This window comes from Stegostoma tigrinum, chromosome 16 (assembly GCF_030684315.1).
Source record: "Stegostoma tigrinum isolate sSteTig4 chromosome 16, sSteTig4.hap1, whole genome shotgun sequence".
Taxonomy (NCBI): Eukaryota; Metazoa; Chordata; class Chondrichthyes; order Orectolobiformes; family Stegostomatidae; genus Stegostoma; species Stegostoma tigrinum.
In genome coordinates this window covers 5,368,818-5,391,551 of record NC_081369.1, presented here as the reverse complement: position 1 = coordinate 5,391,551, position 22,734 = coordinate 5,368,818, and the positions used below count along the sequence as shown (strand labels likewise).

The following is a 22,734-nucleotide window of genomic DNA, read 5'->3' as shown; positions in this document are numbered from 1 at the left end:
AGCGGTGGAGCTTCTAGTGAAAAGGAAGAAGGTAGCTTACATAAGGTGGAGGAAGCTAGGGTCAAGTTCAGCTAGAGAGGATTACATGCAGGCAAGGAAGGAGCTCAAAAATGGTCTGAGGAGAGCCAGGAGGGGGCACGAGAAAGGCTTGGCAGAAGGAATCCGGGAAAACACAAAGGCATTTTACACTTACGTGAGGAATAAGAGAATAGTCAAAGAAAGAGTAGGGCCGATCAGGGATAGCATAGGGAACTTGTGTGTGGAGCCTGAGGAGGTAGGGGAAGCCCTAAATGAGTTTTTTGCTTCTGTCTTTACGAAAGAAATGAACTTTGTAGTGAATGAAACCTTTGAAGAGCAGGTGTGCATGCTGGAATGGATAGAGATAGAGGAAGCTGATGTGCTGAAAATTTTGTCAAACATTAAGATTGACAAGTCGCCAGGCCCGGATCAGATTTGTCCTCGGCTGCTTTGGGAAGCGAGAAATGCAATTGCTTCGCCACTTGCGAAGATCTTTGCATCCTCGCTCTCCACTGGAGTCGTACCTGAGGACTGGAGAGAGGCAAATGTAATTCCTCTCTTCAAGAAAGGAAATAGGGAAATCCCCGGCAATTATAGACCGGTAAGTCTCACGTCTGTCGTCTGCAAGGTGTTAGAAAGGATTCTGAGGGATAAGATTTATGACCATCTGGAAGAGCATGGCTTGATCAAATACAGTCAACACGGCTTTGTGAGGGGTAGGTCATGCCTTACAAACCTTATCGAGTTTTTTGAGGATGTGACTAGAAAAGTTGATGAGGGTCGAGCTGTGGATGTGGTGTATATGGACTTCAGTAAGGCATTTGATAAGGTTCCCCATGGTAGGCTCATTCAGAAGGTCAGGAGGAATGGGATACAGGGGAACTTAGCTGCTTGGATACGGAATTGGCTGGCCAACAGAAGACAGCGAGTGGTAGTAGAAGGAAAATATTCTGCCTGGAAGTCAGTGGTGAGTGGAGTTCCACAGGGCTCTGTCCTTGGGCCTCTACTGTTTGTAATTTTTATTAATGACTTGGACGAGGGAATTGAAGGATGGGTCAGCAAGTTTGCAGATGACACAAAGGTCGGAGGTGTCGTTGACAGTGTAGAGGGCTGTTGTAGGCTGCAGCGGGACATTGACAGGATGCAGAGATGGGCTGAGAGGTGGCAGATGGAGTTCAACTTGGATAAATGCGAGGTGATGCATTTTGGAAGGTCGAATTTGAAAGCTGAGTACAGGATTAAGGATAGGATTCTTGGCAGCGTGGAGGAACAGAGGGATCTTGGTGTGCAGATACATAGATCCCTTAAAATGGCAACCGAAGTGGACAGGGTTGTAAAGAAAGCATATGGTGTTTTGGCTTTCATTAACAGAGGGATTGAATTTAAGAGTCGTGAGGTCTTGTTGCAGCTCTATAAAACTTTGGTTAGACCGCACTTGGAATACTGCGTCCAGTTCTGGGCGCCCTATTATAGGAAAGATGTGGATGCTTTGGAGAGGGTTCAGAGGAGGTTTACCAGGATGCTGCCTGGGCTGGAGGGCTTATCTTATGAAGAGAGGTTGACTGAGCTCGGTCTCTTTTCATTGGAGAAAAGGAGGAGGAGAGGGGACCTAATTGAGGTATACAAGATAATGAGAGGCATAGATAGAGTTGACAGCCAGAGACTATTTCCCAGGGCAGAAATGGCTAGCATGAGGGGTCATAGTTTTAAGCTGGTTGGTGGAAAGTATAGAGGGGATGTCAGAGGCAGGTTCTTTACGCAGAGAGTTGTGAGAGCATGGAATGCGTTGCCAGCAGCAGTTGTGGAAGCAAGGTCATTGGGGTCATTTAAGAGACTGCTAGACATGTATATGGTCACAGAAATTTGAGGGTGCATACATGAGGATCAATGGTCGGCACAACATTGTGGGCTGAAGGGCCTGTTCTGTGCTGTACTGTTCTATGTTCTACATCAGGGTAACAGAACAGAATACAGAATATAGTGTTCCAGCAAGAGAAAGATCAACATTAATATACCAGTGAACTGTCCAAAAGTCTGATAGCAGTGGGGAAGAAGCTGTTCTTGAATCTGTTGATATATGTTTTCAAACTTTTGTATCTTCTGCCCAACAGATGAGGGTGGTAGAGACTATAACTGGGGTAATTGGTTTGTGAGCTTCAGTGACAAGTGTCTCAGGGCACTTAACTGCAACAAAAAAGTCACAAGCTTCATACATGATAATCTCAAATTTAGCAACATTTGCCAGTTTTAGACAGGAAAATTCTAATTGAGTCTTAGCCCTTGACCAGCATGATTCATCAAGCCAAAGTCACCCTGAGGAAGCACCTGTGAATGATTTTTAAGGTGCTACAAAATACAAGTTCTTGCTGTTAGTATTGGGAGAGATGGCCATAATCTGCATCCTGGAACATACACAACACAGAGAACGTAGAAGAAAGTACTTGATCAAAAATTGGGTGTCATTATATTGTAATATAAAGATATGAAAACAAAACTACATGATGCCAATGGAACTGAAGGTGACAAAGGTCAGGAAAAAGAATAATGGAAGTAAAAGAGGAAATATTTATCGGCCATCAACCATCCTTTAACTGACCTATAACAGTATAACTATAACTGTAAACCTATACAGACAAGAGGAAATAGAGATCCCATTCAACTGAAGCAAGAGCAAACTTTACTTCAAACTCATACTGATAACAAATAGCTAAAGCAGCCACACATTTATCTGTACTGGAAATTCAACATTAATTACTTGAAGCAATTAAATTGTACTAAGGTTGCTTAAATGATTTTCTCTGTAAAGGCTGGAGTCAGTTATCTTTCCTGTTACAGTTCTGGCATGAAAAAAAAGGCCATAGGTTCTTGTTGCAATAGCTCTTCATTTCAAACCAATTACTAGTGGAGTGAACACTGTCAATAGATCCAAAGATATTTTCAGTGTTATTAATAAGGTTTCTAAATGATTTAGTCTTAAATAGCCCCACTTCTGAAATGTAAGTAAAATACTTTTATATAAAAGTAGGGACTGAATAAATGAAGACGGAGTTAGACTGACATGTCCTGATCCACTGATCCGGTCTCCAGCCTTGCTTATATTTAGAAAAATCCCCACGAACAAGATCACAGGACAGCAGCACATGAAGATTAACCATATTTTGAAAAGAATTTGTGCTCAGGGAATGCTCACAGGCTTATTAAAAGTATAACAATAGGAAGTGGGGACAGCACTGCTGCCTCACAGTGCCAGGGACTCAGGTTCAATTCCAGCCTCGGGCGACCGTCTGTGTGGAGACTGCACACTCCTTCCGTGTCTGCATGGGTTTCCTGTGGGTGCTCTGGTTTCCTCTCATGTGCAGGTTAGATGGATTGGCCATGGTAAATGGCCCATAGTGCCCAGGGATGTGCAGGCTAGGTGGATTAGCTGTGGAAGATAGAGGATTAGAGAGATGCGAGTGGGGTAGGGGCTGGTGGTGGTGGTGGTCTGGGTGGCCTTTGGAGGACTGATATGGACTCAACAGGCCTGTTGAATGGCTTGTTTCCACACCAGGAATTCTATGATTTTGTGTATACATTTTTAATGGATTTGTCTGTGTAAACTCGGTAGGGGTGAAAAGAAGCATCACTGGGCTGTTCAGCCAAAAAGCCCACACCACAATCAAGATTATACCTAGTCACGCCTGTTCCTCTCTCTCACGGCCACACATTGAACATTTCAACCATGCTCTGGATCACTCAGCTTACGTTTCCACAAAAAGAAGAATGCTGCTGTAACTTAAAAGCAGACTAGAAAAATATCAACCAGCAAGACGTAATCTGACTGGTTTATCTACTGACATTTGTAGTCCCTCATCCATTAGTCATAAACAGGGTTTGTAGCTCAACGTTTTCATATCCAAGTCCTCGTGCTGAGGCTCACTGCAACATCCGTCAGTATAATATCTAAAATATCTATTAAAAATAGAAGGAAGTTAAATAGATATTTAAAACAACTTGGATATAGGGTCAGATTTTCATGAAGTTGAAAATGGCAGGTGAAATCTGGGTGCAAAGTCCCACTCCTCTTCTTCTGACAAATCCATGTTTATTTGTCAGCAGGGGTAAGAGTGTGGGTGTGAATCCCACAGGTCCATCCAAAATTTAAACTGAAGTCACGAACAAATGTTCACAGCTCCAATATTCTTAACTCACAGTGCAGTGGTCAGAGATTTATGAAGTACACGTAAATGTCCTTGCAGGGCATACAGATGGTCTGTTTAAAGCATCATGATCGCACGTTATTTAAATCCTTAGTAATTTAAACATGAAAAAAAACTGTGTCTGTCAGAGTTAATAAAGCACCATCTGATGGACCTCTTTGAGTGACAGGCCATCTAATGCAGCCTAGAGACAAATCTATCCTGTAGTTTCAAGAGTACATTATTGACAACTGCTGCCAAGACCATAAGAAACATTTGGCTCCGATCCAAAAACTCCAGAAAATACTTACTTCACCCGAGGATGTGGCATACACGTTCTGAACAACAGTTTAAAGATGCTTTTAAAGCATTGTTTATTGATATGATTACTGTGTAGAGTTTTTTGTATATAACACATTGACTACATTAGGAGATATTAAAATCTTTCAATGATTTTCACGAATGAGATTTTTTTTACTGTGTTATTTATGTGCTTTACTCAATTTTTAGTATAAATTTTTTTCATTTCCACATGGCCCATGAGAACTGTCCCACAGTGGGTGACTGGCCATGGGCATGCTATGTGGAAGTAGAAAGTGGTTTGTGAGAATACAGTGGAATGAAAATGGATGAGCATGAGTTGGTATGTGGGCATGGGGCTGCATAGGATGCAGGTGGGGAGTTGTTGATATCAAGATGGTGTAATGACTTTTAAAACAATTGCATCAAAGTTTCTTCTCACCAACTGGGGTAGGGAAGTTCAAAACTAAATGGCATAATGTTAAAGTAAAGGGAGAAAGATTTAAATGAGACGTGAATGGTAACTTTTTTTGCACAGAGGGTGGTTCATGCATGGAACAATCTGCAAGAATTTGTAGGTGCAGGTACAGTTACAGCATTTAAAAAATATTTAGACAAGGCACACAAACAGGAGGGGAAATGCAGGCAATTGAGTCTACTTTAGTTTGAAATATCTAGTCAGCATGAATAGGTTGGATTGAAGGATTTGTTTAGATGTTGTTCACGTCTAGGGCTCTATAGCCTACCTGAGGACTCACCCACCCTGTAACTGCTTCAAATCTGCTTCTGCAGTTTGCAGACCTGACCCAATCCCATCCCACCTCCCCAGGGTGAAAATCATTGGATGCTTTACATGAAGATCGGTCTGATGAGTTAAATTTCCCAGTCACAGGAATTTATTACCTAAAAGAAGATATCATGTAATTAAGTCCACCCAGCATTCAGTGCTCCTTTCAAAATGCTTTTCATGCAAAAAACAGTTATTAGAGATTTTAAGACCTTGCTAGCAATTTGGGTACTGAAATATTAATTTGTAACTACATCACCAATAGGATTATGTTATTATTAAATTGCTGGCCTTTTAGAGGAATTAAAATACTGCATATCATCAACAACTGCCTGACTTATTTTACAAGTTTGTGTGTGTATATGACAGAGAGAGACAGATAAAGATCACCTTTGCAAAGCGCTGCAGAGAAGAGAGTGAATGTAAAACAGTTCTGAAATACATTGGCTGTTTTGAATGGTTGCAAGTGAAGTCGTGTGATTTTCATAGGTTCCCTTCAATTGCTTAGAAATAAATAAATGAGATGCTGCAACTGCAAACTCCCAAAACCAGTGATATTGCAAGATCATTACTGCGAATTCTCATGCATTCCTTTCCGCCTCCAGAAGCTAATTAATTTAGTTTTACACATTACCCGAGTTATAGAATGTGTGTTCATGACAGTGTGAAGGAAGTACACAAGTTGACATACTCTTGAGTTAGCACAGAAAGAACTGAATTGCATTCTCAACTCTGGCCAACTACACTTTACCTCTGAGATCACTGGATTATTATCGGAAGCTGGATCCCTGTGTGATTAATTCCAGCAGTAGCAGTGTTTTCACCTCTCTTCCCAGTGGCCTGACCAATATGTATTCTTCAAACAAATTGCTAGAAAAGGCTACCTTATCATTTTCTCACTATTATTTGTAGTGATTTAGTATGCACAAATTGGCTACTTGGTTTCATACATTACAATGGTAACTATTAGCTGTAAAGCACTTTGGCACATTGAGGTCTTGAAAATCCATGTAAGACTTACTTTCTTGCTTCCCATTCCCAAAGGGTAAGTTTAACTCTCTATTCCCTCTTGGACCATACAATCACACAGCACGGAAACAGATCCTTTGGTCCAACCAGTCCATGCCGAACATAATCCCGACTTAAACTAGTCTCACCTGCCTTCTCCTGGCCCATATCCCTCCAAATCTTCCCTATTCATATAGTTCTCCAAATGTCTTTTAAACATTGTAATTGTACTCACATCAACCACTTCCTCAGGAAGTTCATTCCACATACGACCCACTCTCTGTGTAAAAAAATTATCCCTCTCCTCACACCGTAAAAATGTGCCCCAGTCTTGAAATCCCACATTGTAGGGAAAAGAGGAGACAGGTTCCTTTGTTTAAATACCTATTCATGCATGCATGGGAGATGTGCACTTCAAGAAAGAGGTGTATAGCTCAAATATTTATTACAAGAATGAAAGGTTTTGCACTATTTTACTGTAAAAAAACTTCCAGTTGACTATTCCTATGGTTGCTAATTTCAAAGCCAAAAGTTACACATTTATTTATCCATATCTTCACACAATTGTCTTACACAGTTCACATTCCAGGTTAGTATACAGACTATACTGTTCAATCATGTTTAAACTAATTCAAGTGATTTCATTATCCGTTAATCCAAAAGTACTGAGGCCAACTACAGGATATCAATTAATACCCTAACGAAGACCAGTTAATTTACAATGGACCAGAAGTTCAAGCTGGTTCGTATAGCTTAACAATTGTCTGTTAAATTGTCAGCTGACAATTTAACAGACAATGATCAATATTACATGTATCTTCACTGGAAGAAGGGTCAGAATTGGAAGACACAGTTTTAAGATTACTGGCATAAGAATCAAAGGGGAAGTGAGGAGTTGATTTTTATCTCTCCTGATTCGGAATTCTGGGCCTGAAAGTGTAATGGAAGCGTGATTTAAAAAAACCTTTCAAAAGGGAGGAGTTGTATGCCTTTACAAAAACCATTTTCAGGCTACTGTCGCAAGTTTAAGAGGAGTCAGGCCAATTGGACAGCTCTTTCAAAGAGCTGATATAAATGGTCCTGTAAGATTCTGTAAAGTGTAAACTGGTGTTCACCAACTAAAGAAAGCAAACATACCGTATATCCTGCCTTGGCACTGAGATGTTCTGCAGCTACCAGCAATGCATTGAGGGTGGCACCACCACTACCAACACGAGTCTGTGGATCCTCCACGGTGAGAAGAACTACATCAGGAGCAATGGATCCTTTGTGTTGGCGGATTTCAAGTTCTAGAAAGAAAATGGACAAGACTCAAGTGAAAATGATATACCAATAAGCCATCAGTGACAATCTTTACGTGGAATTAAAGTGCTGGTTTTCATTCATTGGTTTTCACCTTAATGAAAGGCTAGCCACGCTGCAGTGAGTTACCCATCTCCTGACCCAATAAAGCCTGTCAACCATCTATAAGGCAAAAATTATAAGTGTGGCAGAATACTTACCATTTCCATGGATGAATGCAACTACAACACACAAGATGCTCAACAGTGGCAAAGCTGTCATCTCAATTAGCACCCCAATATCACCTTAACCATTCATTCCCACCACAGCTAGCATAGCATAGCTACAATCGGTATCATTTACAGGATGCACTGTAGTAAGGCTATTTTGGCAGAATATTCCAAACCACCTTAGTAGTACAAGGGTAGTAACTATCTGGAAAGATTTCCACCTTGTGCTTCAAGTCTCACATTAACACTGAATTGGTACATTTATTGTTATTCCTTCCTCATCACAGAGTCAAAATCCTGGAAGTTTTCACATTGTAGTACAGTAAAAATACTTCCACTGCAGAGACTGCAACAATTCAAAAAGGATTACCACCTCCTCAAGTGAATCTAGGGATGGACAATAATTACTGCCTTGCTAACAATTCTCATATTACAAGGATAAATCTTTCACAAGTGTGTTGACTTAAAATACTCTACAAAAACAAAGTAATCTAGCACTCGAAATAAACTGTTTTAAAATAACAGTCCCTTCAACATATTTAAGACACTTGGCAGGAAGGTTTATTTAAAAAAATGGCACCAACAGGTTAGGAGGAGTATAAACACAGAAAGAATTACCTTGGTTTATATAATTTTATGATAAAAATGCAGCAGAGTCCATGTTGGTTTATATTTTAATACTTCCGCCTGTCATGATATACTGGGAAACTGATATTTCAAACCATAAGAAATGCACGATTCAGGTGGTTCAGTGCAGAGTGTGTCTCAGAAGGCAATGGGTTGATGTTGCTCTCTAGAGACTTCAACGCAAAATCTAAGTGTAGTACTTAGGGGGATGCTGCTCTGTTGTGGAAAGCACCTACTTCCAATTGAAACGTTTACCCTATAGCACTTGCTGCTCTCTTAGATAGGAAGAATGGCATAAAATTGTCTATAATGAAAATCTAAAATCTAATTTGAATAATAGTAGTTTCAGTTGTGAATTCAAGAAAAAGGAGATGGAGTTGAACTGGCAGAGTCAGAATTTTTCAGTGAGTCAGGTAAGTATTGTGGATTCAGTCCATACCTTTGTGTAAGATTGATTCTATTCAGTCTAGTAAAAGGAATAATGCATTAGTGGTTTGATTTACAGAGACTTTACTCCACAGAAGGCGCCCTTCAGCCCAACTGGTCTATACCAGTGATTATACTTCACACCCCTGTCCTTCCACGCCTCTCCATCTAACCCTAACAGCAATAACCTTCTATTTCTTTCTTCCCATGCATTTATTTAGCCATCCCTAAAATGCATCAATGCTATTCACTTTACCTGTTTCCTGTCATAACACATTACATAACTCCTATCCCATCAAACACTTTCATTATGTTAGAGCTATTGAAGATCCATGGTTGTCTTCAGTACCACTCATAACTGCTCAGATACCAAACAGCTCGTGTTGCGATTAAAGTTTATATTTTATTATTATTTGGGAATTTGGGTTCCAAAGTAGAGATAAATAGGTTTTTGGTTTTCTACTCTGTGAAGATGACTTTTGTTTCAAAGATTTAGAGTCAGCACAGGTATGTGGCATACCCCAGTACTAATATGTCACACAGCACACCAATATGACTTCCTGCTCCCAACACAGGCATTGCTAATTTTCACAAGCCATGACCCACCAGATATGAGTAGACATTCTCTTCAAGCCCATTCCACAGCTGGGCCTTACTCTTTCCAGAACTATGTGGTCCTAATCAATTCTCCAGAACTCAACATTTCTCTCTGCATTTACAAAGTGAGTTCTTTGGTTAAACACGGTAGGCCATGTTTTAGCAATCAAGTCCAACGTTCCTCTGTATATTGGCATATTAGAACCAAAGACCACTAGCTGTTCTTTTAAAACATAGCCACAACCTCCATAACAACCTCAGGGCTTTCCTGTTTCTAAAAGCCACTTGGCTAGATCAAGTGTTTAAACCTTGTTTACAAACATACAAAGGCATAATAAAACAAACTGAAAGTAAACAACCACGAATTCATCTCAAGATGAAACTCTACGTTTTTATCGTTAATGCAGCTAATATGTAGACAATTACAATATTATCTTAGAAAAATGGCAGAATGCGCTTGGGAACACAGTGTCATGGAAGTTTCCATCCAATTTACATAATCCTGATTTGGAAATACTTCACAGATCTTTCACTGCCAAAACTCCCTTCCTGACAGCACTATCGGTCTGCCTACACCAGATAGGCTCCAGCAGTTCAGGGAGGTGGCTGACTACCACCATAAGGCCAATTGGAGACAGGAAATAAGTGCTGGCCTTGCCAGTGATGCTCACATCCCATGAAAGAATGAAAGAAAGGGAGAATGTAATTGATTGAAGGGATCCTATCTGCATTTAAGGGCTGGTTTCTTGGAAATGGTTCCAGGAAATATAAGGACTTGGTTTCCTGATCAGCAATTCAGAATGCTCGGGTGCCAAATATTTCATGGCCTTTCTAGGCTGGACAGTCAGTCCATCTGCACTTTCCAATTAATGAATCCATCAGAACATTCAATCCGTGCAATACGGTCCTTGTTAGGAAAATGTGGTTGACAATTCCTCAGCTCATCAAAGTTTGACATTTCTGAATGAATGGTACTAGGAAGAAAGTAGGCCAACTAAAACATCTTGCACTGTGTCATGGCAATTCCATTTTGCACCCATTCAGACGGTCAGATATGACGTGGAGTTAACATATTCTGCCGACAACAATTCCAGCACTGAGTATAAAACTGAAATACAGTGCATATTACGTTCTGCACTGAGGCTCAAACCCATATCTCCTCATTCAAAGGCAATATCACAAGTAATTTGACAAAATTACTGGCCTGTTCTTTGAGATTTGAATGTCATTTCATTATTGCCTGAATGTTCCTGATTGAGTGCATCCAATCAGATTTCTTTTCCTGTGCTATTTTATAAATGCTCCTAATTCCACCTGAGTATGCTTCAGTGACTAATGATGGATTTTGAAAAATCACCATTCCCTCAGAGGCTCTCGAGCAAATTCTAACAACCCCTGATGCCAATATAGCTGCATCTAGCTAGATCAGAATGGACCTGGGGAGTGGGGTAAGGAATTTGGGTCACTGTGCCACATTCACCAAGGCAAGTGAACAGGCTGTGTCAAAGGATTCTCTACTTTGCAATTCGTCCTCAGCTGAGAAACTGATGAAAAAGAAATTAAGTCTTCATTTCTCTTTCTGTTGCTCAGGGATTTTTCAAAGTTTTCTGGGGCTGGGTCTGTGTATTGTGGACCACTTGCTTCTGGAGAAGCTACAAATAAACTAGTCTTTGGGCAATGTAATGAACATTAGCTCACCATGCCCAACACTTCCCACCTCACTTTTCTGAGCTAAGGCCGAAAAGAAACTTGTGACCACAGGTGGAGGGTTTTGCCCCTGCCACAGAACAAACTCAGATCCTCCAGTATCATAAGAGACTGATAGTTACACCCTGAAGGGTGAAAATACATAGGCTTCTTCTTACCTATTGTTGTATAAAAAAGTTATGAAATCTGAAAGGACACTGCTGTATTTTGTTATCTTTTCAGTCCACAGGCCCAAGGCCTTTGGCTATCTTTGACAGAGCAGACTGAGGGATTTTGCTTCATGTATTAAGGCCAGCTGAGAGAAAAGTCGAACCTGAAGACCTAAATCTAGAACACAGTTTGTACATCAGGAACCTCAAGAGGAGATGTAGCCACAAAGTGTTTATAGGGTCAAACTTACAGAGATACAATGGGGCATTTAATATGATACATATAACTTTACCATCTTTCTCATTCATCTTTATTGTAAAATGTTAAGACAAGTTTATAATTTATTTTATGACAGCAATTGCAGTAAACTTTGTTACTCTAGGAACAACTTAGCAGGTTATGGTTTGGAATTGTGAATTGCAAATTTTCTTTTCTGTGAAAACATTCTGGCTTTTGCACAGATCTCAGTCCATGACAGTATTTGAGTTTATGATAATTCTATCTTGGCAGATCTTTGCATATCATTCTTGAAACTGCTTTCACATTAATTCTGATCCACAAGTTCTCTGTAGCCTCATGACACAGGAGCAGAGAAACTAGTACACAAATTTATTACTGGTCTATAGCAAAAGAATTTGAAATCCCATGTGTTAGGAACCAGATTCAGGGACTGTGGGCTTCTAGAATCTAAATCAATTGTACAGTAGGTAGGTGACCTAAAGAAGTGCTACCTTGTTGGAGATGCCTTCTTTCATTTAGGAAGATAAACTGAGGCCATATATATGCCTTCTGCAGTGACAATAAAAGAACCCATGGCATTATTTTGAAAAGGCCAGTGGAATTCTGCCTGGTGTATTTGTCAATAAACATTGACATTGCTAAAACAGATAATTTAGTCTCTACCACAGTGCTGTTATGGGAGATCTCTGCATGCAATTAACTGCCAAAGTTCCCATATTACCACGGTAACAGAACTTCAGAAGTACTTCATTGGCCCTAAAGTACCTTATGGTGTCCTTAGATTGTGCAAAGTACTATACAAATGCCAACCCTTTTTGCCTAACAAGCCTTCAGTTTTCAATTCATGTGATGTGATCTGACAGAGCTTTTGTAATGACTGTCAATCTGCAAAGAAAGATTTGGAAACAAATACTTTTTGGAACATTAGCATTTCTCCATGAAAGAAAAACTCTTTTAAACATTTTATGCCTTTCCATGCTGCATTTTCATATGGCTGTCAGATGTGATTGACGGAATATGTCCCTATGTCTTGGCACATCAGTCTTCTATCACTCACATCACCCACCATCAGCAATTTGCAAATCAAAATACTCTAAACCTTTCTGTGACTTCCCTTCTCACAGATCTCGCAGCCACACCAACAATGCTCATGTTTAATGCAGACAGGCTGTGACATAGCACGTGTTAAGGAGAAACTGATATTTTCTTATCCTGTTCAAAGTGAGAGCTCAAAACCTCTAGAATAATTGTGTAAGCTATTACTGTACAGGATAATATATTAGCAATTCAAAATAAATCAAAAACAACTCATGAATTTCAAAGTACACAGTATTCTCTAAGCCATCCTTCAGTTTATTATGAAGCATGAATAATGACAGTCTGTTTCTGCAATCAGATTTTCAGGGAAGAATGTTCTGCAGCAGCATCATAGAAAAACAATCAGGGGAGAGCCTCCTAGAGTTAACACCGCAGTGAAGCAGCCTGGGACGAGTGTCAAAAAGTGATGTGGGATCATACGATTAAGTTGGATGAGCACACTATTTTATTGCTTATAGTTTGCAAAGTCTTTATTTTGGGTTACAAAAACAGAAGTTGCTGGAAAAACTCAGGAGGTCTGGCAGCATCTGTGAAAACATTGGTTTATGTGCAGAAAACCGACATTTCCCCAGCTACCTTCAGTTCTGAGCAAGGATCATTAGACCCAAAGCGTTAACTCTTATTTTCTCTTCACAGATGCTGCCAGACCAGCTGAGCTTTTCCAGCAACTTCTGTTTTTGTTCCTGATTTACAGCACCCACAGTTCTTTTGGTTTTTCTTTAGTTTTGGTTTCTCATTTGTAGGATAAATAATCAGATGTCCAGAGAAGAAGCGCCCTAGAGTGATTAATAGTATTTGATTTCAAGGGAAATCTAAAGGTTCAATTTAAAGGTGTGAAACATGGTAGGAGAGAGGGTTGCTCCTCCTGCTTGATGTGGGAAGTCAGGCATAGTTCCACTGCCCAGAACTAGAACGTGTGCACGAAGTGTCTCCGGTTCCAGTTCCTGGAAGGCTGTTTCAGAGCTGAAGCTGCAGTTGCAGCTGGGTACCCTGTACGGTGTTCACAAAGATGAAAACATCAGAGGGAGGTGGTCACTCCACAGGCTAAGACTCCATGGACAGAAAGGGAATGGTCAAATACCAGGTAGGAAAAAGGGCTACGTAGGCAGGCAGTGCAGAAGTCTCCCATGGTTGAAAAACAGATATACCACTTTGGAGCTAACAAGGTGTAGAGCTGGATCAACACAGCAGGTCAAGCAGCATCTGAGCAGCAGGAAAGCTGACGTTTTGGGCCTAGACCCTTCATCAGAAATGGGGGAGGGGAAGGGCGTTCTGAAATAAGTAGGGAGAGGGGGGAGGCAGATAGAAGATGGATAGAGAAGAAGGTAGGTGGAGAGGAGACAGATCGGTCAAAGAGGTGGGGATGGAGCCAGTAAAGGTGGCTGTAGGTGGGGAGGTAGGGAGGAGATAGGTCAGTCCAGGGAGGATGGAGAGGTCGGGGGATGGGATGAGGTTAGTACGTAGGAGATGGGGGTGGGGCTTGAGGTGGGAGGAAGGACAGGTTAGGGAGGCGGAAACAGGCTGGGCTGGTTTTGGGATGCAGTGGGGGGAGGGGAGATTTTGAAGCTTGTGAAGTCCTCATTGATACCATTGGGCTGCAGGGTTCCCAAGTGGAATACGAGTTGCTGTTCCTGCAACCTTCAGGTAGCATTGTTGTGGCACTGCAGGAGGCCCAGGATGGACATGTTGTCTGAGGAATGGGAGGGGGAGTTGAAATGGTTCACGACTGGGAGGTGCAGTTGTTTAGTGCAAACCGAGCGTGGGTGCTCTGCAAAGCGGTCCCCAAGCCTCTGCTTGGTTTCTGCGATGTAGAGGAGGCTACAATGGGAACAGCGGATGCAGCATACCCCATTAGCAGATGTGCAGGTGAACATTTGCTTGATGTGGAAAATCTTCTTGGGGCCTGGGATGGGGATGAGACAGGAGCTGTAAGGGCAGGTGTAGCACTTCCTGTGGTTGCAGGGGCAAGCGCTGGGTGTGGTGGGGCTGGAGGGCAGTGTGGAGTGGTCCCACTGGAAGGCAGGTAAGGGTGGGGATGGAAAAAAGTCTTTGGTGGTGGGGTCGGGTTTCAGATGGCAGAAGTGTCGGAGGATGATGCGTTGGATCCGGAGGTTGGTGGGGTGGTACGTGAGGACGAGGGGGATTCTGTTTTTGGCTGTTATGGCAGGGAGGGGGTGTGAGGGATGAGTTGCGGGAAATGCAGGAGACATGGTCGAGGGCGTTCTCGATACTGAGGGGGGGAATTTGCGGTCCTTGAAAAACGAAGACATCTGTGATGTACGGGAGTGGAATGCCTCATCCTGGGAGCAGATGTGGCGGAGGTGACGGAATTGGGAATAGGGGATGGCATTTTTGCAGGAAGGTGGATGGGAGGAGGTATATTCTAGTAAGCTGTGGGAGTTGGTGGGCTTGAAATGGATATCGGTTTTGAGGTGGTTGCCAGTGATGGAGACAGAGAGGTCCAGGAAGGAGAGAGAGGTATTAGAGATGGTCCAGGTGAACTTAAGGTTGGGGTGGGATGTGTTGGTGAAGTGGATGAACTGTTCGAGCTCCTCGTGGGAGCACAAGGCGACGCTGATACAGTCATCAATGTACAGAGCAAGAGGTGGGGTTTAGGGCCAGTGTAGGTACAGAAGAGGGATTTGTTCCACGTAACCTCCAAAGCGGCAGGCATAGCTTGAGCCCATGTGGGTACCCATGGCCACCCCCTTTGTCTGTAGGAAGTGGGAGGAATTAAAAGAGAAGTTGCTGAGGGTGAGGACGAGTTCGGCTAAGTGGATAAGGGTGTCAGTGGAGGGGGACTGGTCAGGCCTGCGGGACACGAAGAAGCGGAGGGCCTTTAGGCCATCTGCATGGGGAATCCAGGTGTATAGGGACTGGATGTCCATGGTAAAGATGAGGTGTTGGGGACCAGGGAATTGGAAGTGCTGGAGGAGTTGGAGGGCACGGGTGGTGTCACGGACGTACGTAGGGAATTCCTGGGCCAAAGGGGAGAAAATGGAGTTGGAATAGGTGGAGACAATGGGTCGACTAGGGCAGTCAGGTTTGTGGATTGTGGGAAAGAGATAGAAGCGGGCGGTGCGGGGTTGGGGATTGATGAGGTTGGAGGCTGTGGGTGGGAGGTCATCTGAAGTAATGAGGTTGTGGATGGTTTGGTGTTCGGGGTGGGGTCATGATCAAGGGTGGTAGTGGTGTCAGAGAGTTGGCGTCTGGCCTCGGTGATGTAGAGGTCAGTGCACCATACTACCACTGCGCCACCCTTGTCTGTGGGCTTTATTGTGAGGTTGGGATTGGAGCCAAGGGAGTGGAGGGCTGCACGTTCTGAGGGGGAAGAGGTTGGAGTAGTTGAGAGGGGTGGAGAGGTTGTGGCGATCGATGTCATGATGGCAGTTGGAGATGAAGAGGTCAAGAGACGGTAGGAGGCCTTGGGATGGTGTCTGGAAGAGGGGGTGCATTGGAGGTGGGAGAAGGGGTCAGTCGAGGGAGAGTTAGGCTCACGGTTAAAGAAGTAGGCATAGTGGCGGAGTGGCGGAACCACTTTGGATGTTTCTGGAGGATATGCTGGCCCCTCAGAGGAAAGTAGCAACAACCAAATTCATTGCACCCTCTACAGTTTGCTCTGCTGTATATATTGGATAGGGCATTAAAGGATTCAATTGTAAGGGGAATAGGAGGAATTTCTTTGGCTGCAAATGAGACTCCAGGATGGTATGTTGCCTATTCACACTAGGGCGAGGGATTTCTTGAAGTGGTTATAGGTCATTCTGGAGGCAGAGGGTGACCAGCTAGTGGTTGCGGTACACACTGCACCAACAACATAGGTAAATAAAAGGGAAGACATCCTAAAAATAGAATACAGGGAGTTAGAAGCAACTTAACAAGTAGTACCTCAATGATAGTGATCTCAAGATTACTACCAGTGTCACTTGCTAATCAGAGCAGATATAGCAGGATACCTAAGTTTGATCTGTGGCTGGAGAGATGGTACAAGGAGTAAGGTTTCATAGTCCTGGGGCATTGAGACCAGTTTTTGAGGTGGGGGGACCAGTACAAGCTGGACAGGACTGGAACCCCGCTTAGGAGGTGGGTTGACTAGTGCAGTTGGGAAGACTTTAAACTAAAATTACAGAGCGATGGGAACCTATAGAGGCAGACGGAATACAGGGAAATGAGGGAAAAAATTGAAGATGGAGAAATAAAAAAAGTGATAGGCAGGTAATTTAAGGGCAATAATCAAACAAAGCCACAGTGCAGAATAATGTGAATGGAACTAAAAATGTTAAAAAGACAAACTAAGGCTTGTATTTTAATGCGTGGAGCATTTGCAATAAAGTTGATGAACTGGTCATGCAAATAGATATGAATGGATATGATACAGTAAGGATAACGGAGATGTGGCTGCAGGGTGGCCACAGATGGGAACTGAATATCCAGGGATATTCAGTTTTAGGAAGGGCAGATGAAGAGGAAAAGAAGATGGGGTACCCTGATGGTTAAAGGGGACATTAACACAACAGTGAGAAAGGATTATTAGCTCCTGAAGTGGAATCTGTAATGGGTAGAACTTTGAAGCATCAAGGGAGAGGAAACAAGAGTGGGGTTTGAATATGGACCCTCAAGCTGTCATGGAAATGGTAATTAGAGATGCAAGTAATACAGATGGATGATCAGATGATTAGATAGGGTGGACAGTGAGAGTCGTTTTCCGAGGATGACGACTTCAGCTTGTACAAGGAGGCATAGCTACAAATTGAGGGGAGATAGATTTAAGACAGATGTCAGAGGCAGGTTCTCTACTCAGAGAGTGGTAAGGGCGTGGAATGCCCTGCCTGCCAATGTAGTTAACTCAGCCACATTAGGGGCATTTAAACTGTCCGTGGATAAGCATATGGATAATGATGGGATAGTATGGGGGGGGGCTTACATTAGTTCACAGGTCGGCACAACATCGAGGGCCGAAGGGCCTGATCTGCGCTGTATTGTTCTATGTTCTATGAGCAACTTTAATCTACATTGGGAAAACCAAGTCAGTAACAATGCCATTTCAGAATAACTCCTGCAGGGTGTATGAGATGGTTTTCTAGATCAACATATTGAGGAACCAAATACAGGACAAGCCACTCTAGACTGGGTATTGTGTAAGAAAAAAAAGGAGGTGATGATCTAACGGTCTTATCACTAGACTGTTAATCCGGAGGCCCAAGTGATGTTCTGAGGATCTGGTTTCAAATGCTGTCACGGCAGATGGTGGAATGTGAATTCAATAGCAATCTGAAATTATAAGTCTAATTATGACCTTGAGTCCATTGTGGACAGTTGGAACTCACCTGGCATACTAATGTTTGCAATCCTTACCTGGTCTGGCCTAGATGTGACTCCAGATCCCTAGCCATGTGGTTGAAACTTAACTGTCCTGTGGGCAATTAGAGAGAGGCAATAAAAGTTGGCCTAGCCAGTTAAGCCCACATCCGGTGAATGAATAAAAGAAAATTGGGCATCAATTGGGACTATGATAACTTCTACAAGGCCCATGGGAATTCACTAATTAATGTCCTCATGAAGCTCAGAGTACAAGTTCCCTTGGTAACAGGCAATAGCCTGCCTATATTTAACTCATTACCTGAGCCTTTAAAGAGTGGTAAAACAAAATATATGAACTATGGTGGTCTCTTTCAACTTCAGTTCGTGCCTGGGTGTCGTTGGAGAGGGAGCACACAGTGTTCCGTCAATGATCTTGATGCCTTTAGAGAGATATGGGCACTGCAGGGTCTACAGTGCTTTAATTTCTCCCTTCAACTCCATTTGATTTAGCCCCTTCTGGCTCGCCTTGCCCCCATTTCACTTTTGATGATTCACATTACCCATAAAGGGCTTTGCTCTTAAATATTTGATTGATTGCAAGGGTGATTACTGATGGTGGTTCGTACATTTAAAACCAAACAAAAAAGCCAGCGATTGGTCGTGGGAAAGTTATGTGAGATTACTCTTCTGGATATTTAAAACAGAAGTGGTGTAGTGTCCGTACTTCTGGACCGTGGTGGCCTAGGTTCAAGTTCCACCTCCTCCAGAACTGTGCAATAGCAACTCTGAATAGGTTGATAAGAGACTTTTTAAAAATGCAGACCCAAAACAGATTGATTAGAAAACATCCATAGAGCAGACCCAATTACAGTCATTTGATGGTAGGAAAGCCATTAGTTGTGGGTGATAGTACTCCTGGCTAATGACAAAAAAAAAGCACATCAATGCCTTATGGTGCAAAGGTATGGTACCTATGTTCCTGAGGTGTGTCACAACATCTCTGAACAGGCTGATGAGAAAATATCTACATTAGCCTTCGCACATCACGAGTAGTGGCTCTATTTTAGTGTTCAACAATAAATGATGTTCCTTTCCAAATAGGTTCTGAGTTATTTCAGTGGCAATAATGTAACAGAATGCTGCATTAAGACGAAGATTGATGTTGTTTATTCTGAGACTTGGATGCTGAATCAAAATAAAGGAAACTATAATTGAAGCATCAACTGGCAATGATAATATGGGGAATGTGGCTTAAAGAATGACATTAGATAGGCAACGGCAAATTGTTCACCCTTTATCTAGCACAAAATAAAACAGGAAAGCTATCATAGGTAGGCGCAAATTACTGCAGATGCTGGAATCTGTGTTGTAAACAACAACCATTGGAGATCATAGCAGGTCTGAAATGTGGAGGGGTCAGCATTTACGCTATAGTTCGGGGGAGGGGGTAGTGGGTGTAGGGTGCTGGCGGAGAAAAGATGTTGGTACTTGAGGTTAAGTGATGAGAAATATGAGAATGGCAGAACAATGGTGTGTCTAACTGCCAGACTTGGCAGGGTTATGCTTGCACACAGACCGGAGGTGTTCTGCAAAACAATCACTCAGTCTGCATTTGGTTTTTCCAGTTTGGAGTAGGCCACATCAGGTGCAATGAATACAATACACAAGATTGCAGGAGGTACAGGTTAAATGCTGCTTCACCTGGAAAGACTGTTTAGGCCCTTGGTTGGTGAGCAGGGAGGAGGTAAAGGGGCAGACTGCAGTTACATGGGAAGATGCTGTGCGTATGTGTGGGGGGAGGGGGTGGGTGGTGTTCGTGGTTGTAGCCTAGACTACCGTGTCCTGGAGGGAATGATCCAGGAAGAGAAATACACATGGGGGAGTGAGGGGAGGATGCATTTGATAGTGGCATTCTATTGAAATTGTCTGAAATGGTGGAGAGTGATCCTTTGAATGTACAGGCTGGTGAGATGAAAAGTGAGGACAAGGGGAAGTCAATCATGCTGTCATGAGTGATGGGAAGGGGCAAGGGTGGAAGCAGAGGTGATTGGTTGGATGTGGTTGAGAGCCCTGTCAACCACAGTGAGTGGGAAACCACAATCATGGAAGAAGCAAGCCATGTCAGCAGTGCTGTTTAGGAAGATGGCATCATCTGAATAGAAGCGACGTAGGTGAAGGAACTTGGAGAATGGGATGGAGTCCTTGCAGTACATAGAGTGGGAAGAACTGCAGTGAAGGTAGCTATGGGAGTCAGTGGCTTTGTAGCAGATGGCAGTGGACAGTTTATTCCCTGAAATGTAGGCGGGGTCAAGGAAAGGAAAGAAAGTGTTGCTAACGGACCATACGAAAGTTATACAGGGAAGCAAATTGGAGGCAAAAATGAACAAAATTTTCAAGGTTCTGGCGGGAGCATCACGCAGCACCGAAGCAGTTGTTGCTGTGCCAAAGAAAAAAGTTATGGGGGGGGGGGGCACAGTGTAAGACTGGAACAAGGATTGTTCCACAAAGCCCATAAATAGGTTGGCATAAGTGGGACCCATGTGGGTGCCCATAGCCACTCCTTTGACTTGGCAGAAGTGAGATGAATTCAAGAAGAAATTGTTCACTGAGAGAACAAATTCAGTCAGGTAGAGGAGAGTGGTGGTGAATGGGGATTGTTCAGGCTTCTGGTCAAGGAAGAAGCTGAAAGCTCTCAGACCATTTTGTTGGGGAATGGAGGTGTAAAGAGATTGGCCATCCATGGTGAACAGCAGGCAGTTAGGGCCAAGGAACTAGAAATTTTCAATATGGTGGACAGCAGAGGAATCACAAATGTAGGTGGACAGGGTCTGGACAAGTGGAAAGAGGATGGGGTCAAGTAGGAGGATATGAGCTCAGTGGGGCAGAAGCAGGCTGACACGATGGGCCTACCAGGGCAGTCTGGTTTTGGGAAGGAGGTAGAAGCAGGCTGTTCAGGGTTGGGAAACTACCAGGTTCGAGGCAGTGACAGGGGGAGATCTCTAGAGGATGAAGTCAGTGGTAGTCCTGACAACAATGGCATGATTTTCGGATGTGGGGTAATGGTCCAGGGGGGTGGTGGGAAGAAGTGTTTGAGAGCTGGCATTGAGCCTCTGCAAGGTAAAGGTCAGTGCACTAGGCTGCAACAGCCACCACCTTAGTCAGCCAATTTGATAACAAAGTTACGGTTGGACCTAAGAGAGCGAAATGCGGCACTTTCAGAAGGGGGCAGGTTAGAGTAGATGAGAGGAGCAGAGATGGCCAATGTCACATCGGCAGTTTTCAACAAAGAGATCAAGGGCAGGTAAGAGGCCAGGGGAAGGGGTCCAAGTGAATGGTGAGTACTGGAGGCAGTTGAAGGGATCAGTGGAATGAGGCAGAGAATCCTGCCTGAAGAAATGCGCGCTGAGAAGGAGGCGGAGGTTAGCTACCATAGCTAATAAGTAAAATTAAGGATAGTAGATTCAAGAAAGAGGCATACAAATTGGCCAAAACAAACAGCAGGCTAAATAACTGGGGGCAATTTAGACTTCAGCAAGGAGGATAAAAGATCTGATTAAGAGGGAGAAAATACAGTACAAGTTTCAGCTTGTGGGGAGCATACAAATTGAGTGTAAAAGTTTCTGTAGTTACATGAAGAGAAAAAGAAGATCAGTGAAGATAGATGTAGGTTCCTTACAATCAGAAACAGGGGAAATCATAATGGAGAACAAAGAGATGGCATTCCAATTAAATACAAATTTTAGTTCTGTCTTCACAAAGAAAGACACAAAAAACATTTCAGTAATGTTAAGGATCACAGGGTCTCATGAGAGGGAGGAACCGAGGAAAATCAGTATTAGTGAAGAAATAGTTTTGAGGAAATTGATGGGATGAATGGCTACTAGATCTCCACATAATCTACCTACCACAGTACTTAAGGAAATGGCTCTATAAATAATGTTTGCATTGGTGATCATCTTTCAAGATGTTGCAGAATATGAAACAGTTTCTCGGGACTTGAGGGTAGCTAATGTAACTCCGCTAGTTAAAAAAAGATACAGAGAGAGAACAAAGAATTATAGGCTAGTTAGCCTGATATCAATAGCAGGGTAAATGCTAGAGTCCATTCTAAGATTTACTAGCAGGGTATTTGGAAAAGCATGACAGGAGTGGACAGAATCAGCATGGATATAGGAAAGGGAAATCATGTTGTGATGTAACTGACAGAGTTGGTGATCAGAAGCCAGTGGATGTGGTTTACTTAGATTTTCAGAAGATTTTCGATAAGTATTCACATAAGAGCATATATTTAAAATCAAATCGCATGGTATTGGGGATGGTGTACTGACACAAACAGAGAACTGGTTGGGAGACAGGAAACAAGGGTAGGGATAAATGGGTCTTTTTCCGAGTGCAGTCAGTCACCAGTAGGGTTACTGTAGGGATCATTCTTGGACCCCAGATATTTACAATATGTACTAATGATTTAAATAGACTATTATCCCAGTTTGCAGACCACTCAAAGCTGGGCAGGTTGATGAACTGCTTCAGTGTGATTTGGACAAGTTGAGTGAGTAGGCAAATGCATAGCTGATAACATATAATGAACATGAATGAGACATTATCCACTTTGGTAGCAAAAAAAGGCAGATTATTATCAGAACGGTGACAGATTGGAAAAGGGGAAGATGCAACAAACCTTGGTATTGTAGTATACCAATTGCTGAAAGAAAGCATGTAGATGCAGCATGTGGTGAAGAAGGCAAACAGTGTGGTGACTGTCAGAGTGAGAGGATTTGAATAATGG

The 22,734-nt window shown here is 42.8% G+C and overlaps 1 protein-coding gene across 5 annotated transcripts in view; it reads right to left on the bottom strand.

Moving 5' to 3' along the window:
- The window catches only part of LOC125459658 (L-fucose kinase), a 335,292-nt gene that overhangs the window by 183,886 nt on the left and 128,672 nt on the right, over positions 1 to 22,734 (bottom strand). For all 5 annotated transcript variants that reach the window (XM_048546285.2, XM_048546284.2, XM_048546286.2 and 2 more), the window contains one exon: positions 7,429 to 7,580. In XM_048546285.2, coding sequence (XP_048402242.1) covers positions 7,429 to 7,580 — 152 coding nt within the window. The remainder of the gene's footprint in view (positions 1 to 7,428; positions 7,581 to 22,734) is intronic.